General features: G+C 48.5%; 1 protein-coding gene across 2 annotated transcripts in view; it reads left to right on the top strand.

Annotated features, from left to right (window-relative positions):
• The window catches only part of SUFU (SUFU negative regulator of hedgehog signaling), an 88,093-nt gene that overhangs the window by 44,972 nt on the left and 25,644 nt on the right, over positions 1-17,477 (top strand). The window contains exons 4-8 of one of the 2 annotated variants that reach the window (XM_016219938.2): positions 5,609-5,751; positions 6,649-6,734; positions 6,990-7,062; positions 9,899-10,055; positions 11,870-11,981. In XM_016219938.2, coding sequence (XP_016075424.2) covers positions 5,609-5,751; positions 6,649-6,734; positions 6,990-7,062; positions 9,899-10,055; positions 11,870-11,981 — 571 coding nt within the window. The remainder of the gene's footprint in view (positions 1-5,608; positions 5,752-6,648; positions 6,735-6,989; positions 7,063-9,898; positions 10,056-11,869; positions 11,982-17,477) is intronic. The other variant, XM_016219939.2, reaches the window with a different exon arrangement.

Genomic DNA, 17,477 nt, shown 5'->3' on the forward strand with positions numbered 1-17,477 from the left:
GAGGCTGCCTGTGCCTGTGCAGACTTGTGTTTCTGCTCCCATAAATGTATTTTAGTTTGTGGGCCTTCAGTTGACTTTAAGGGGTTCTCTTCCAATCTTAGAGGAAGCCTTCTCTGGGCCCAGGTCCACCAAGCAGCCCACAGTGGGGTGGGGTTAGGAGGGTGGGGTTAGGCAGTTGCCAGATTCTCCCCATGTGTGTTGGTTTCATCCTGGAACTTTTTGGAGACAGGAGGGCAGGCTATGTGACCTTCCCTATCAGCAGTTTGTATTGCTGAGGGTGTCTCAGGCATATCTGGCGTTTTAGAGTACTGCTAAGCCCTCCTAGGAACCAGCTCTGTCTTCATATAGGACACTTGGGCCCTGGTTGTCATTGTAATTTGTGAGTACCAAGAAGGCAAGGAAGAAGGAGACTGTTTCTTGAGAGACCATGATGGCCATCCCATTGGTCAGAAGTTTGACCTCAAAGTTGACAAACTCTAATCTGCCAGCCTACTTTGGGCCACCTCCTGTTTTCCTGGCCTTTCTGAAACACCTCTTGCAGACCAGCCACTTATTTGATACCTGACACAATTCAGCTAGAATTCCTGCCCCTGCCCTCTGTCCTCAGAAGCATATAATACCTCAGAACACTCAAAGGGGCTTTTACTCCCGGGCTCCCAGCTTCAGCCATGAGAAATCTACTCTTTTGGACTCCAGAAGACAACATTAACCTGTTCTCCTTGGACCAAGCATATTAATTTTGAGCACTGGGGTAGGGAATGGGCAGTGGGGGTGGGGAGCATTGCTTTTTGAGCTGCTGTGTAGAACATCACTGGGACTGGACTTTTACATAGAACGGAGACAGTCATTGTCCAGAGTTGGGATGAATTAAGAATTCTTCAAGAATGTATTTGTTTCTCATTATTTCAAAGGCAGCACTAATTATTTTGCAAACAATAGCTGTTTTCTTCTGCAACCCATTTCCCTAGATTTTACTAACTTATTATATCTGGCATAGTCCAACTTTAGACCACCGTGACTAAGGCCGGATGTTTGGGAGATGGGGGTAAGGTCAGTTTAGGGGCCAGTTAGAATCTGTACACCCATAACCCCCACCCCCAACTTTTTAAAGAGTTCTTGCCAGGGAGTTGTTTGTTAAGGGGAAAGAGAGATAGAGTAACAAGACCTTTCTGTCAACTAAGCAAATGCGGAACTGTACCTAGCAGTTTCTGGACCCTTTTACCACTCTGAAGTGGTATTTCCCCTCTGGTGAATTTACCAAACAGGCAGCAGCGAGGGAGGTTATTCATGGTACTTGGAGGCAGAGCTCAGAGGAAGGAGAAAATGGCCTCACTTGAAATGGCTTGCCTTCGGACCCCAGAGGCCCCTCTGCTATGTGGTTTGAGTTGGGGTCCCACAGATTTACATCTTAATTTCTTGGTTAGGATTCTTCAGGAAGCCAGAGAGGAAGGGAGAGGGGGGAGCTCCTCTAACCACTGGGCTGAACAGCTGGGCCTCTGACGGAGGCATCATTAGCATTTGAAAACCCTTTGAAGGGGGCTGAGAGCTTCCTGGGATGGCGCTGGGGCCTGAGTGCTAAGACTGTGGTGGCTCCACACAGAATGGGGCCGAGCATCCAGAAATAAAGACCAGACTGGACTCAAGAATGAGCCCTTTGTGGCTTTGTCCCAGGCTTGAAAACTGTGACCGAGGCTCTTTCATTGTTAAGAAAGACTGTTTCTTGGCCACAGCAGAGCTAATAAGTCTAGTTCTCCATCGGGCAGGGCTAGGGAAGAAAACCCTGCCCCCGGCTGGAAGGTTGTTCACCTCCTGCTCTCTAAACCTTTCTGTGGGTGGTTATGCTTTCTCCTCACCTGCCCCGCTTTAACTCATTTTGCCAGACCTTGATTACACACGCTCAGGGAGGTGTGTTGATCTTAGAGTAGCAATTGGGTCTGTCTCCCTTTCCTGCTTTAGGGTCTCCACTCCCAGCTGCCTAAATTGCACTCCTTCCCAAATTAAGTGTACCTTTTAGTCATTCTTCATTTAAACAGTTTAGGTTTGCACATTTATTTTTAAATAAATGCCAGTTCTGGTTAATAAAAGGTCATGGCTCCAAACCTTTTCAGTCTTTTCCCTGTTTCCAGCCTAAGTCCCTTTCAGGTTTGGGTATATTTCTACACACCAGACGTCAGCTGGACCTGAGGCATTGGAGGGAACTGGCCCAGCTCTTTCTTAAACCAGGAGTCATGGTGCCACCTACTGGTACTTGCTGTTAGCTACAGGCTCTGTGGCTGGTCCTGTTTTCTGATAAAGGGACGAGGACCTGGGTGGGAATAGCTGTACTGTATTCCAGGACGCGAGTAATAACGTGCAGCAGCGGAGAGCACCCGGAGTAGGTGCACTATTTCCTGTTTACAGATGAGGAAACAGGCTTAGAAGTTGTGATTGTACAGGTTGCCCAGGGTCACAACTAGTAAGGGGCAGAGGCAAATAAGAACAAGGCTTTCCCAGCTGCAGAATTAACCACGATGCCCTGATTTGCCAAAGCCAGCAGATTTAAGTGGTAATTGGACAGGGCATTCAATAACATGAGTGAGGACTCTCTTCCCTCTTCAGATCTCTGACTCAGTCTTGCTGGTTTTGTCAGTTTGATATGACTTACTCTTTAACCCTTTAACAGCTCTTTACCCTTATTCATTTCACTTTTAACAGTGTCAGGTAAGCGACAGTATTTGTTGGAGATTTAAAATATTTTGTTTTCATTCAGTTATTTTGAAGCTATCAAATTATCTTCTCTACAGTAAGCAACACTGATTTTCCCTATTTCGTGTTTTGATAGGGAGTTTTTCCATTTAAATTAAGTTTGTTTAGGTTTTAAAAGTGAGTCGATTTTAGGGGGGAAACACAGGTAGATAATAGTACAGGTGGTACACAGATACATTAAAAGTTCTGACGGTGTTATGGATGACTCAGGAGTTTGGGAAATGTTACAGTGTGCCCATTGTCACTGTCTTGCCCCATGACCTTGAGCAGTCTCGAGGATCCTTTTCTCATTTGTAGAAAATGAACATGTTGGACTAGGTGATTGTCCAGGACATGTAGACCTGTAATATGCTGTGATGTCTGGCCATTATGAGTCAGTCTTCTCCCAGGCGGGGCTGTTTACCCTGAGGAGGTGGTAACAAGGAATCCAGGGCCTTGGCCTTGCTTCATACGCTTTGCCTCTCTGCCAGGTTCCTCTCTTTTGCCTTCTTTCTTTCTTTTTAACATCTTTATTGAGATATAATTCACATACCGTGTTATTCACAGTTGTGAAACCCTCACCACAATGAACCCTAGAACATTTTCATCACCCCAAAAAGCAAACTCATACCAGTCATTCCCCATTCCCCCCTAACCACCCCTGCCCTCAGCAACCTCTGATCTATCTATCTACATAGATTTGCCTTTCTGGAGGTTCCATGTAAATGGCATCACATATGGCCTTTTATAACTGGCTTCTTTCAGTTAGTGTAATGTTTTTAAGGTTCATGAAGTACAGTGTTGAATAGAAGTGGTAAGAGTGGGAATCTCTGTCTTGTTCCTGATCTTAGAGGGAAATAATCCAGTCTTTACCATCACGTATGATGTTAGCTACAGGTTTTTTGTAGATGCCCTTTAACAGATTGAGGAAGTTCCTGTCTATTCCTGATTCAAGTGTTTTTATCATGAAAGAGTACTGGATTTTGTCGAATGCTTTTTCTGTGTATATTGAGATGATATGTGTTTTTTTAAACCTTTATTTTATTGATAATACTATATCAATATTACACTGACTTTCTTATATTACACCAACCTTGCATTTTGGGGTTCAATCCCACTTGGTTATTGTGTGTAGTCCTTTTTGTATGTTGCTGTGTTCAGTTTGCCTGTATTTTTGTTGAGGATTTTTGTGGCTATGCATCAGGGATATTGACTTAATGGCTTTCTTTTTTTCTAGTGCCTTTGTCTGATTTTGGTATCAGGGTAATATGGGTTTCATAGAATTAATTATGAAGTGTTGCCTCTTTTTTTATTTCTTGGAATAGTTTTTGAAGAATTGCTATTAATTCTTCCCTAAATGTTTGATAGAATTTACCAGTGAAGCCATCTGGGCCAGGACCTTTAATTGTGGAAGAAACTTTTAATTACTAAGTCAATCTTTTCACTTGTTATATTGTCTCTAATTTGTAGATAGTGCAAGCTACTTATAGACATGCACTTCTGTGAAAGGAGAGGGAATCTGGGAAGAGTGGGTCCAGCAGGAGTTTGGAAATTTGGAGGCTAGAGCCAAGCCCTCTCTCCCCTTTATTATTCCATGTCTCTTAGAGGAAGATGTCTTTCTTCTCCCTCCTGAATGAATGCTTTTGAGGTTAGGACCAATAACCTGAACCTGTCTCCTAGAAAAACTGGTGTGTAACTTCACCTGACTCAGGAGGGAGTTAATATTTAGACCAAGACAGATGAGAGCAGAAGCTCTCTGAGGCCTTCAGACTGAGGGGTGTGTGTGTGTGTGTGTGTTTTCTGCCTTGCTTCAAATACTGATAAAAAGTGAAGGGGCCCCAGCAGTTGAGATTCCCAGATCATATGTGATAGACCACAGTGAACTGCCATACAGCCATTTAAAGAATGTGGTAGCTTTCTGTGTGCTGATGTGCAATGATTCCAGGATATATGGAATGTACAAAATGGGGAGCTGCCATATGTATTAGAAGAAGAAAAGTAGAGAGGCTGGTAAATGCAGAGTTCCTTTGGAAGGGCACCCAAGGTAAGAGTCAGGGGTGGTGGAAGACTTCATACTACGTGGGTGGTTTTCTGCCTGTGGTTAATACTACCTTAAATTTTTTTAAGTAATGGGCCTGTGTGAAGTTCATTGATAAGGTTGTGAGGTGACCGGCCGTGTTTGCACATGTTTCTGTTGGGCAACCTGGGCGCAATGTCTGTGTCCTCATGGAAGCAGACACCCCACCAGGCTGTATGTCTTTGCCGAGGAGTGTGAGGCACAATTCTGACCTCCATTTAGTTCAAGCCTCCAGTGTTCCTCCCTGAGGAACTGTTCCCTAAATCCATCTACCTGGGGGAAACTGCTGACAGATATCAAAGGCCCTGCAAGGTTAGGTGTTCTCCTCTGAGCAGTTTCAGCAGCACATAAACCCTGGCCTGCTTTTCCAAGGTGAAGGGCTTTCACTGCCCTCCAGTCTCCCTGTGGACTTCTGTTCAGGTGGCCCCACAATAAAGCACATTATTCTTTCTTGATAGGTCCAATTATGACTGTCCCTCCACCGCCACCCCCTGCCAAATAAGTGAAGGTGCTAGGGAAGTGGAATAGATGCGAGAAGGCTTTGGACTTGCCAGGACAAGTGAGCGTGCACACTAGCAGCCTGTCCTTTTCTGTCAAAGGCTGGCAGAATTGGCCTGCAGGACCGCATTTGGCTTGGGGGAAACGTCTACACTCTTTGCTCTCATCTGCATGACTGTTTCTCCTCCTTCACAGAGGCTACCTCAGAAGCCTGGGTAGCCTTCCAGCCTGGGCTTCTCAGATCCCAGGTTGAGTTCTAGGCCTGATGCAGGGCCTCAAACACTAAGGATCTTCCTGTCTCTTCCACAGAGAACACCTTCTGCAGTGGGGACCATGTGTCTTGGCACAGCCCTTTGGATAACAGTGAGTCAAGAATCCAGCACATGCTGCTGACAGAAGATCCGCAGATGCAGCCCGTGCAGACACCCTTTGGGGTAGTTACCTTCCTCCAGGTGAGGCACAGGTTGGACATGGGCTTGAGCCTTCCCTGTAGGAAAAGTCCTGGAAGGACAGAGGGCTTGGGTAGAGGGGAGGTGAAAGGACCAGGAGATTTTCTTCGTCTTCCATTTTCTCCTGCCTCAGATTGTTAGTCAGGCCTATTCAGATGGTCTGATTTAACCTGCTGAGATGGGAGAAGGGGGAAAGGGAAGGGGCATTTGGGTAGGAGAGAATGGGTGTATCTGACAGGCGTTCCAGGAAGGGTGTTTCTGTTAACTAGTTAAGACCCAGGCAGCCTCAGGCACAGTAACTCCCAGCAGGAATGCAGCTTTGGGGTATGCGTCCATCCCATCTGCAGAGGGGCCTCCTTGTGATTCTGATGGGTTCTATGTGAAGATTCAATCGTTTCCCTTGAGATTTACTAAAGGTCCCTGATAAGGAAGGGAGCTCTTCCACCAGCTGCTAGGCCCTTTGGTTGTTGTTTTGAGCTTGAAGAGTCTCCAAATCTGTTTACATTCCCCATGATCCTAGGTGAAACAGGAACATCTCCCTGGACCTCCCTTACTTCTAGGGACACAGGCTGGGGACCCATTCTGAGTTGGCAGGGCCCTGATTTTCTCCTCCGCACTCTAGGGCTAGACTTTGTGTCACCAGACACCTGACCTATCACAGCAGGACAAGAATCAGGCCTCAATGCCACATCTATGGGTCCATCCATATCCTGGCCAGGCAACTGTTTCCGTCTAAGGGAACCGTCCCATTTTGGATGCACCAACCCCTGAGCACAGATCTTGCCTGTAGTCCCATCACTTTAGGTGACAGTGACAGTGACAGAGCCTGGGTGGCTGACCTTTGGATGGGTGGGAGGAATGGCCATTAACGCACTATGGCATCTTTTCCCTTGGTCTCAGATTGTTGGTGTCTGCACTGAGGAGCTCCATGCAGCCCAGCAGTGGAACGGGCAGGGCATCCTGGAGCTGCTGCGGACGGTGCCCATGTGAGTATACCCCCTCCTTACAAGGTGGGTGCCTGGCTTCCCAGGCCTGGGGGTGGGACTCCCTCCTTCCCCCACATGTGGGCTTTCCCTTACATTGCTGTTCAGGCACTGGTTTTTCACATCAGGGCTTCCTGACACCTTGGTCCCTGATGGCCCCTGACCACTAACCATTCCCTTTTGTTCTGGGCCTGGGGCAGCAAACAGGGCAGGCTGTAGGCCCAGCCCAGACCCTCCTGCCCCTTTCTTTGTCCACAGCGCTGGCGGCCCCTGGCTGATAACTGACATGCGGAGGGGAGAGACCATATTTGAGATCGATCCACACCTGCAAGTATGTCTTGAGTGAGGAAAACCTTTCTAGCACACTGTGCCTAGGCCTCTTCCAAATAACACTGGCTTTCATCCTGGGAAAATGAGGAGCTTTATTTGTAAGTGAGTAGAAATACGGCATGATTTGGAACTTGTCCCCTGAATTCTGCAGAGTACATAAGGGAGCAGAGATTTCAGGCCAGGAAAACTGGTCTCAAACACATGTATTTTTGCGTTTAAAAAGGATAATTTTATTTTATGCAAGCCATGATTAGTAAACCTGACTTTAAAAAATAAGATCAGCAACTAAATCAACATAATGGATATTGCTTTCCCAGTATTCACCCTCCCACTTCCCCTTTTTGTAAAGAACACTGCCACCACCACCACCCTACAATAGAGTAGGTGATGACCCCACAGCCCAGCTGCAGTGGGGAGCCCTGATTGGTCTAATGATCTTATCCCCTTTTTAGATACATTTTCATCTTGAACAGTCAGACACCAAGCTCCTTCCCTGGGTAGGTGGGCATTTCTTGATGTGTAAAGGAAGTCTTTATACACACAGGCCTGCAGTTGCCCACTCACGTGGCCCAGCTGTATAGTTTTAGTGTCGTCTTTGGTTTTTTTAGAAGAAGCACTCTTTTTGCATGCAGATGAATTTTGAAAGCCAAATAGAACGTAACTTCCTTTCTTATGGGCTGCTTAGGAAGCAGGAGCAGCAGATGCTAATAATGTTCCTGTCACGTGTTTGCCTCTCCTTTCCCCCTGCCAATTGCAGGTCATTGCCATCTCTGAACTATTTATGCCTCTAAAAATCTGGTAGGACACAGGCAGCTGCGAGGAGTTACGTGGCCTCTAGAGGGACAAGGGATGGCAGGGAAGAGGTAGCAGGGAGACACATAGCCAGCAGTCCTGCGTTCCTTACCTCAGATCTGTGAGTTCTTGGGGAAACCCTACTCTTTCACAAATGATGCGCCTCTATTTTCCTAATGCCTTTAACACTGAAGTTTTCAAATTACTGCCAGGATCCTCTGTTATCTCTACTTTAAACTTGGTTTCCTTGTAGCTTCTACTTATGCAAGAACCAGGAACCACCAAGGGTATGTTTCCCTAAGCCCTTGTTCTACAGCCACACTGGGATCCAGCATGGGACACTATGGGCAGTTGTTTTGCCCCTGTCATAAGTGCCAAGTATTGAGAAAGAACCTGGTCCTTTGAACTAGTAGGGTAAGCAGCCTGTCTTTTCTCTGCATGCCAAGAATAGTTCTCTTCCTAATCTTTAGGCTCCCCGCAGAGCACCCAGCAGTACCAAGAGCACCTAGTGGTCCTTAAAAGCAAGCAGGCAGACCTTGGTGAGAAAGTCCAGCTCTCTTTCCTGGTGGCTCTGTGCGCCAAGTGGAACTCTTGTGCTCACGTGCGCCAGTCTGGGGCCTGCTTGCAAGCTGTTCATTTTAGAGCTGGCTCCTGTTCCTTTACTCCAGGCTCTACCACTGGCTAGCCATATGCCTAAACAAGTCCCTTAACTTCTCTGGGTCTTAACTGTTTCTTTTTTACTTATAAAGTAAGTGGTTTTAGCTAGTTGAGCCAAGAGGTGTTCTTAGCTCTTTGCTTCAGTGAGGGGCCTCAGATGGCCAGTAAAGAGGGAAGAGTTCAGACTCTACCCTGAGAAAACTAGGGCCCACATGCTCCTGCCTGGAGCACAGAGCTTCTCCCTTTCATCAGCCTGTCCCTGTCACTGCTCAGAAGCCCAGCTTTGCCCAGGGTAATGGTAGCACTGGAAAGGAGGAAAGTGTGATTGATGAAAGGGAGGCATCCAGGGCAAGGCCTGGTCTCAAGAAATAAGGACTTTATGTAAGATTACCTTGTGCTTCCCCAGATAGGCTCCCTGGCCCACCAGCAGCCAGTTGGTGCCTGTGGAGGCCTGCAGAGAAGGTGTGCAGACTCTTATTGAGGTGCTTACTCAGGAGCTTTGTTTGGCCCACATGATTGTTTATGAGCAAGGTTACTAGAGCCTTCCAGATGACCTTTAATCCAAAGCCCAACATCACAGAACTAGGTTTTACCAGAAACCCCAGGATGTTTAGGTACAACTCTTCCTCAAGGCCATTTGGTGAGGCCATTTGGAGAGTGTTTGGACTCAACAGTGCCAAGGCCTGCATGAAGACAGGACCTCAGATGGGGCCTTCAGATGGTCACTGCCCTCCAGGCCCCCATTTCATTCCAAGAAATGGAAAAGAAACTCCATCCAGAGTCCTTTGCCAAACAAGTTAGTAGTGCAGGAAGTCCTGCCCTGCTGCTCTCTGGTGGCGCTTCACTGTGTGATCACACCCCCTGCTGTTAGAAGAGGTAACTGCAGACTTGGAGCCAGGGAGAAGTTGGTCTGAGTCCTGGCCTCTCCCACCTGAGTCCTGGCAAGCTCCCACCCTTCCTCTGTAGCAGCCGCTGGGGAGGTTCTTCCTGGGTGCTGGGAGGAGAGGAAGGAGTGTCTCTTTCCTCTGGGAAGTAGTTCCTGGCTCTGCTACGTCAGCAACACAGGCCTGCATGGGGTGAGCAGAGTCGAGGCTCCGAAACAGGTGTGAAGGTCATTTTACTGGAAGATTGATGATAGAGGAGAAGCTTCCCTTGGGATTTTCCTTCTTCCTGGCTTCCCCTAACCCCTGGTTCCCCTGGAGGAGTCTGGTGGCTGGCAGAGACCATCACACATTAATAACCAGGGCAGAACAAAATCAGAGATCCTGCTTGTTTAGCACAAGTCCCGTGCACAGTATCTACAAGGGCTCAGTAAATACTGGAAAGGTGGTGTTGACCTTGGGCCACCGGTTAGCTGAAGGAACTCTGGCTCTTTGGTTCTTTCTAAGCAGGAGAGAGTTGACAAAGGCATCGAGACGGATGGCTCCAATCTAAGCGGTGTCAGTGCCAAGTGTGCCTGGGATGACCTGAGCCGGCCCCCTGAGGATGACGAAGACAGCCGGAGCATCTGCATAGGCACACAGCCCCGACGGCTCTCTGGCAAAGGTAGGAGCCCTCACCCAGCCTTCCTCTTCCCCTTTCCCCAGGCCTGGTTTTCAGGCTCTATAGGATGGGTCTCTAACACAAATAGCCCATTCAATAGTTTCTTTCCTGGCAGGATTTAAACAGCATGTGGAGTCTTCCAGCAGGGTGGAATTAAGGGAGCTTTACTGACCCATTTCTCCTGTGTTTCCTGTGTGTATTTCAAATACACCATCAGCAGTGACCATTGTGTTTTAGATTTATCCCTTGCAATCTGAGGTCACGGAGGTGAGTGGAAGCCATAGAACAGTTACAGGAAAAGGCCACAGTCCACCCAAGTACAAGAGAACAAGCATCGGCCACCCACAGAATTGACACAGGGCCCAGCTCTGGCCTGAAAGCCATGCCAGACCCAAGGATCACTCTGGCCTCAGGCCCTCCCAGGCCTTAGACAAGAGAGGCCTGAGTGTGAGGCCAGCTTGCAAACTTCCCTGTCCTGCTGTCCTGCAGATACAGTGTTAGGGGCTGTGAGCAGGGGACCCTGTACCCATTGCATTCTGGGTGAGGTCTTAGAGAAGGAGGATATGGCTCTTTTGTTGGAAGCTCATCATGTTGGTCTTGGCTATAGAAGCAATTGTGGTTTTTAGCAAAGGGCATCCATAACTAACTCCGAAAGAAAAGCAGCCATTTAAAAATATATGTATTTATAGCTTCTTTTTCTTCCTTTGTCTATTCTTCCACCTTTTCTCATTTTTTAAAAGTAAGATACCCACACTCCTGAATAAAATGCCTGCATATGTGATTGCACTTGTGAAAGGTTTTCTCGTTCCATGAAGAACAACTTAAACCCCTAGCACAAATAGCTGACCTCTTTCTTTTCTTCCTGCTGTTTTAATGGTGTGCCAAGCCCATGGGAGTTCCAAGAGAACATATACAGTTATTGGAATCATTCAGTTGCTTTTGACAAAAGAGGTAATTTAAGGAGGAATTCCAAAATTTCACCATTATTGGATATTTTTTTAATTATAAAAGTAACCCATGCTACTGTAACAAGTCAAACAGTTAGAAAAATTAATAATCACCTCTGTCATCCACTCTGAGCCCATCCTTTGAGCAGCTAGTGTTAATTGTTAAGTCTTAGACCAAAATCTCAGTATAGGGGACCAGGCTAGTAGGCTTCACCCAAAGACCAGCAAAGCACCTTGCAAAGAAATAATCCCATCCAGGGACTCCTCTCTCGTCTCTTGGCCCTTGCCAGACTCCTGGAGAGGCAGGGTACCCTGGGTCAGGGTGGGGAGATGACCTCAGCATCTCACTGACCCAACCCACAGGGAAGGAGTGGCAGGACCAGATACCAGCTGGCCACCCAGAATCCAGAAGCTTGTGTAAGAGACACCTGACCATTCATGGCAGGGCACTTGCAGCCCTTACTGGCACCCATTCCAGTGGGCAAGAGCTGTGGATGGTCTTGGTCAGTGGCATAGGCCTTGGCAGTCACTGTCTGGAACTATGTTAAAGTTAAAGCTGGGGCTGTAATTCAGGAAGGGAAAGTACAGTGAAGAAGAGCCCTGTCTTGAGGGTGCCCATCTGAAGTCCAGAGGCCACCCCTTGTCTTCTACACGAATGGCCTCTTCAGACCAAAAGTTTCTTGAGAACATGGTGCCTATCAGCCCTGTGTCCTCATGCTCACTCAGATCTCACTGCTGGTGCCTAGAGCAGGCTCAGGGCCTTCATGGGGGCCTTTCCCCAGCATGTCTGCAGAACCAGGTTCCAGGAACAGGGTTGGGGGATGCTGGGAGTCCAAGGGGCCACCAGACAACTTAGTGATGTTGTTGCAGATACGGAGCAGATCCGGGAGACCCTGAGGAGAGGACTTGAGATCAACAGCAAGCCCGTCCTTCCACCAATCAACCCTCAGCGGCAGAATGGCCTTACCCATGACCGAGCCCCGTAAGTTCCCTACCAACAGAGGGGTTAGTACAGCTACCTGACAGCAATGTCCCAGGACTGGGACAAGGGGACAGTTTTTTCTGAAGGGCCTGTTTCTGTGGCTTGCTGAGAAAACAATGCTGATAGCCCTTGCTGGCTGGGCCCAGGGTCTGGGGAACACAGATCTGTGGGTCATAGATAGGAAAAGGCCTCAGAGGGGACCCAGCGGAGCAGGAATATAAACATAAGTAAATATTTACATGGGCTGTGTGAGCAGACGGGAGGCCAAATTGGGGCAAAATCTGAGTTGGGGCCTCCTAGCCTTGTGGGAGCCCATTGTGCTGAGCACGGCTCCCCCTTATCTCGGCCTCGACCAGAGTTGCCCTTCCTTCCTTCCTGGAGCCTGGTCTCCGGCTGATAGCTGCAACCCCAGGGGCCTCACTGTCTGGCCAGCCTCATACTGGACGCCTGCTGCTGAGGCCCTTCTTCCTGCCTCCCTTCCATGGGCCCCAGGGCAGGGAAGGGAAGTTCCTTGCAGGCCTCTTTTGCCTGTCCAGGGGCCTCCATAGCCCTTGGAAGAGACTGTGGCCACCCTAAGGTCAGATCCGTTTCCTGCTAACCTCTTTTCCTCTGATAGGGGCCAAATGGTGGGCAGGGCTGGAGCTGGGCACCCCCCTCTCTGCTCTTAGTCCCAGGGCAGCTCTAGGGAATAGCTGCTGGCAGGGGATACCTGGGAGCTGGCAGGCCAGAGCAGGAACCTTGCCTGCCAGGGAGGAAGTTGCTGTGCTCTGGACTAAAAAGGAAGCAGCTCACTGTAAGACCAGTGTAATCCGTCCTTCTTCTAAAAAGTCTTTATTACACACTTGTTGTGTGGCAGGCTCAGGACCCAGGGATCCACCTAGGGTGTAGGCTCTTTGGGGGGGGCACATGAACCACTTAACTAATTAATTAATTGGTGTCAGTCTGGCTATAGGTGCAATATTTTGGAAATAGCCACTTCTTTCAATTCTAGCTCCAAATGCTGATCCACAAGCCCCAGAAGTGGTAGTGATTTAATACACTGCAGAAAAGACAAGTCAGCATGATCAGGAGTAGTTAGGGAGGGCTTCACAGAGGAGGAAGAGCATGAGATATGGACCCTGAAGGCACCCTGGAATTGTAACAAGCAGAGGAAAGACCTGGCCGGGATGGTACAGGGAGGCGTAGCTGGTTTAAAATGCAACCTGGGAGCAGATTGTGGAATAGGAGAGTTACTCTGGGGATATGCCTGCCTAAGAGGGCTCACCATGCAGAAGCCATGAGAATCGAGCTCTTTGGCAAGAGCCAGGAGAAGACTCCACTGCCGCCTCAGAGCAGTTTTCAACTCCAGCCAGTGGGTTTCTCTAGCCAGCTACCCTGAAGTAGCTGGCTTAAGGCACCGTGATCTTCCCTTGGCAGCAGCAGATGGCCAGGCTGGGTCATGAGGCATCTGGAGACTCTCCACCTGTGGATCTGGACCCTGTCCCAAGGCCACACTTCTTCTTGTGCCCTGAGCTTGGCTTCTCCCTCTAGGCCCTGTTAGCACTGGTGATAGGCTGGGAGGTAGTTGAAGGCTTAAAGGCTCAAGCAGATTGCCTATAACTTTCAGACAGTTTTAGTCCAGATGGCCCATCCAGCTGCGGAAGGTCCGGCTTTCTGGGCAAAAGGGCAGGGACTCCCGTGGAGACACACCCCACTTGCTTCTCTTGTATAATCTGATGTAGGTCTGAGCTCTCACTCCCTGTCTTGGGCATACTTCCAGCTGCTATGCCCCCATGACATTGCAAAGAGGCACAAGGCTCTAAGTTTCTGGATGCACACATATAGCGCTTTCTGACTGGGCAGTGGACATCAGGTCTGGTCTGAGGGCTGTCTGTAGACACAAAGCAGAGGCTGCAGCCTCCACCTTTTGGCCTGACTTGGCTGAGCTACAGAGAGATGAGTGGGAATAGACCAGAGGTGCCAGCCCTCTGGGGTATCTCCCTTCCCTGCAGTTCAAGTACCCAGTCAGGTCTCCCAAGTGCTGGAATCTGCAGTTTGGAGGGAATTGGAACATTTCCTCTGAGGTTCTCAGTATGCTGATTACTAACTAACTTGTTAGCAATTGGTTGAGAAATGGTTCTTCCTCCTTTGCCAAGAACATTTTCCAATACACCCCTCAAGTCTCTCAAGACTCTAGTTCCCTATTATCTCAGGATCGATGACGATGGGCTCAGTTCAGATAAGCAAGCACAGTTGTAATATCTGTGCTTCCCTCTCTGGGACTTGACCCCATTTCAGATAAACCACATGGATTGCGACTGAGAAAGTCAACCCCAAATGTGCTGGCACCAGTGTTTGCTCCTTTCTTGGTGGGGGCGGGCAACCAGCACGGGCATTATTGTGTCTACACGTCTGATTTTCCTTTAGCCAGGCTTTCTGGCCTGGGACCCTCATATGCATGGGGCTTCGTGAGTCTGAATGTGGCCTGAGGAAGCTGCAGTTCAGAGGAGCCAGTGGAGTCTCGACGTTAGCAGCTAGGCTCTGGGCTACTTGGGGAGTCAGGTACTTGCTCTTTTCTTTTTTTTCTTTTTTTTTCTTTTTTAATATATCTTTATTGATTATAGAGAGAGCAAAGGAGAGGGAGGGAGAGAGAGAGATAGAAACATCAATGATGAGAGAGTCATTGATTGGCTGCCTCCTGCATGCCCCTGACTGGGGATCCAGCCCGCAACCTGAGTGTGCGCCCTGACCGGGAATCAAACCCCGATCGCCTGGATCCTAGGTCGACACTCAACCGCTGAGCCACGCCTGGCCGGGCAGGTACTTGCTCTTTTCATACCTCAAAAGCAACTGACACTGCAACCACACCTAATATGTGCCAAGTGATGTTCCAAGTGCTTTATAGCATGTGAATTTAGCTGATCCTCATAGTCACTCTATAAAGTAGATAATCTTATAGATGAGGAAACTGAGGTACAGAGAGGCTAATGAGCAACTCGCTCAAGGTTAGAGAAGGGTGGCGCTTATGACAGTCTATTAGTCATTAACACAGTGTGATCTTCCTTGCCCCATGGCTATGGACCCCATGAGGGACACACAAGACTGTCTCTGAGGTGGTAGTAACCCTCACTGGTGGGTCTTATCTAACTAGTTGGAGCATGAATAGAGACCTTTCACGTGACATCAAGGATAAGGCTAAAGCTGGGTGTTAGAAGCTTACTGTGTATATTTAACCCTAGGAAGACATGCTGTCAGCCTCATGACTCCAACTCCCAGAAATAACGAGCTGTGTTTGTCATAACTGGCTCATTTATATCAGAACCACTTTTTGACACAGAGCCTTGTTTTCTTCATATTCAGAAACAAAACCAACCCTATCTCTGGCCCCTCCACCACCTCAGAGTCAGAGGTGAGGGATTTCTTTCTTTCTTCCTTGAGGCCTATTTCCTGCGTCCCAGAAAGGCAGACTCCTCTGAGCAACCTGCTCTTCTCCACTAGCCCTGGCCAGCCCTCCACCCACCGCCTTCCTGGAAGGAGAGTCCTTGGCCCTCTTTGGGGCTTCTTCCAGCATTTCACAACCCTTGCATTCCAGCCGTGAAATTTATATCTGGCTTTTCCCAAGATGATCAGTTGAGAAAAGCCTCCTTGGGCTTGGCTGGCGCCTTTCTTCCCACTGCCTGCCCAGATGAGTTTGGGAAGCAGCTCCTTTGTGCCACTGAGGAGAGCCTGGCTTAGAGACTGTGCCTGCCAACACTTGTACGGACCTGGGGGGAAAGTCACTGGGTGTCTTCTCTGTCCAAGGCTGCTTGGGTAAACATATAATGTTCTGTGGAGTCTGCTCCCAGCCTCTTTACAGTGAATTGGAGGATGTAATTGCCCAGTGCATCATGTGGGGAGGTTTGCATTTCTATAAACTGTTACTCTGGTGCTGGGAACCTGTAGCAATGTCCCAGGACCTCCTCCTCCCTCTGCCAGTGATTCATTGACTGAAGTTGGGGACCTTTTGGCAGCTCTATGGGCCGATACTTTCCTACAGAAGGCAGGGCTCAGATGTGTGTGTAGACACGTGTTGGCGGGAAGGTTCCTGACTGTGGGAAAAGATCTTTGTAGTTGAGGCACCTTTAAAAAGCAGACTAACCAACCTTGCTGATCCAAGTTTCTTGGTCTTCTGGAATTGCACCAATAGCTCTTAAGGTGTGTTTTTTCCTTTTTGCCTTAATTGCCCAGAGAATTGAAGTTTTGAATTCTGCTGTGACAATCTCAGCTGCACCCTCCCTCCAGCACGCACCCATGTACACACACAGATTTCACTTTTATGAGTGTCTCTGCTTCCATTTGTTTGACCTCTTGGATGGGGTGACTTTGATGCCTCTCTTCCTGAATCTTGAATAGCTTGTGACCTGGCTAGGGAGTCATGGTTTAGGGTAAATTGTGTTTTGTTTTGCTCATCTTAGAAGCCCATGAATGTTAATTAGGAGAAGAAAATATCTAGTTTGCATCCAGTGAGTTGGGTGAAGGAAGGTGAGTTTCCATCTGGGGAAACAGCTGGGCTGTTGCTATCACTGCTCTCATGCAGGGAGATCTTCGGTGACCCTGTTCTAAGGGGTCTGCGGCGTCAGTGCAGCAGTCAGCCCGGAGCCTGCATCTGTCACATTGGCTTCCCTCACCCTCCCACGCTGGGGAAGTATACTTGTTTTCACTGGAGAGAAAACCCAGAAAGAAACAGGCCTGTTGTCAGGGCCTTAGCCAGGCCCTGCAGAGTTGTGGAGGAAGGACCCAGGCCTCTGTGATCCACATGCTGAGTGCCTGCCTTTATGTGCCTATCTCAGAAATACATGTTTGAAAGGGCAAAACAAGGGGCTCCACAGCACATCTGGCTCGGTGAATTTCTGTTTGAACTGCCTTCTCTGCTCCACTTCCCCAAAGCGATGAAGCCACGGCCATTGTTAACACCCCAGCCTCGGAGTTCGTGGCCAGCGCGTTGAATTCCCCATCCAGAATACATCCCCTTATCCTCGAGTTGCACAATCAGGAGTATTTTTATCGCCCATCCTTGATATTCATTGTCACCCAACCCTTCAGCAGTGAGTCACTTCTCCAGAGAAGGGAAAAGGAAGGCTCAGAGGTGAGACCTGGAGAGAGGAAGTGACTCAGTGTCTCACAAAACGGAAATCCAGGGGCTCTGGCTAGAGTGGGCTCAGGAGAGCAGGGGTCCTCTTTGCCCACCCAAGTCAGAGCGGAGGCTGAGGGTGGAGGTCCTTAGTGCCCAGAGGAGTTAATTGTTAGTTAAGGAATCCCTTAATCTTAACGTAAATTTTTTCACTCTATCTACTTCAGCCACACTATTCCACTATTTCGTCATCACATTCCACCCTTGGAATATTCACAATGAAAATACTGCTTTTTATCATTTGGCTATTGGTTTACGAATAACCTTTTAATAATTTGGTTATTGGTTTACCAATACCCTTTTACTCCTGGTATTGTCCCATCAGAGAATTTTTTAGAATGACCGGT

This window comes from Miniopterus natalensis, chromosome 14 (genome assembly GCF_054644295.1).
Source record: "Miniopterus natalensis isolate mMinNat1 chromosome 14, mMinNat1.hap1, whole genome shotgun sequence".
NCBI classification, from domain to species: domain Eukaryota; kingdom Metazoa; phylum Chordata; class Mammalia; order Chiroptera; family Miniopteridae; genus Miniopterus; species Miniopterus natalensis.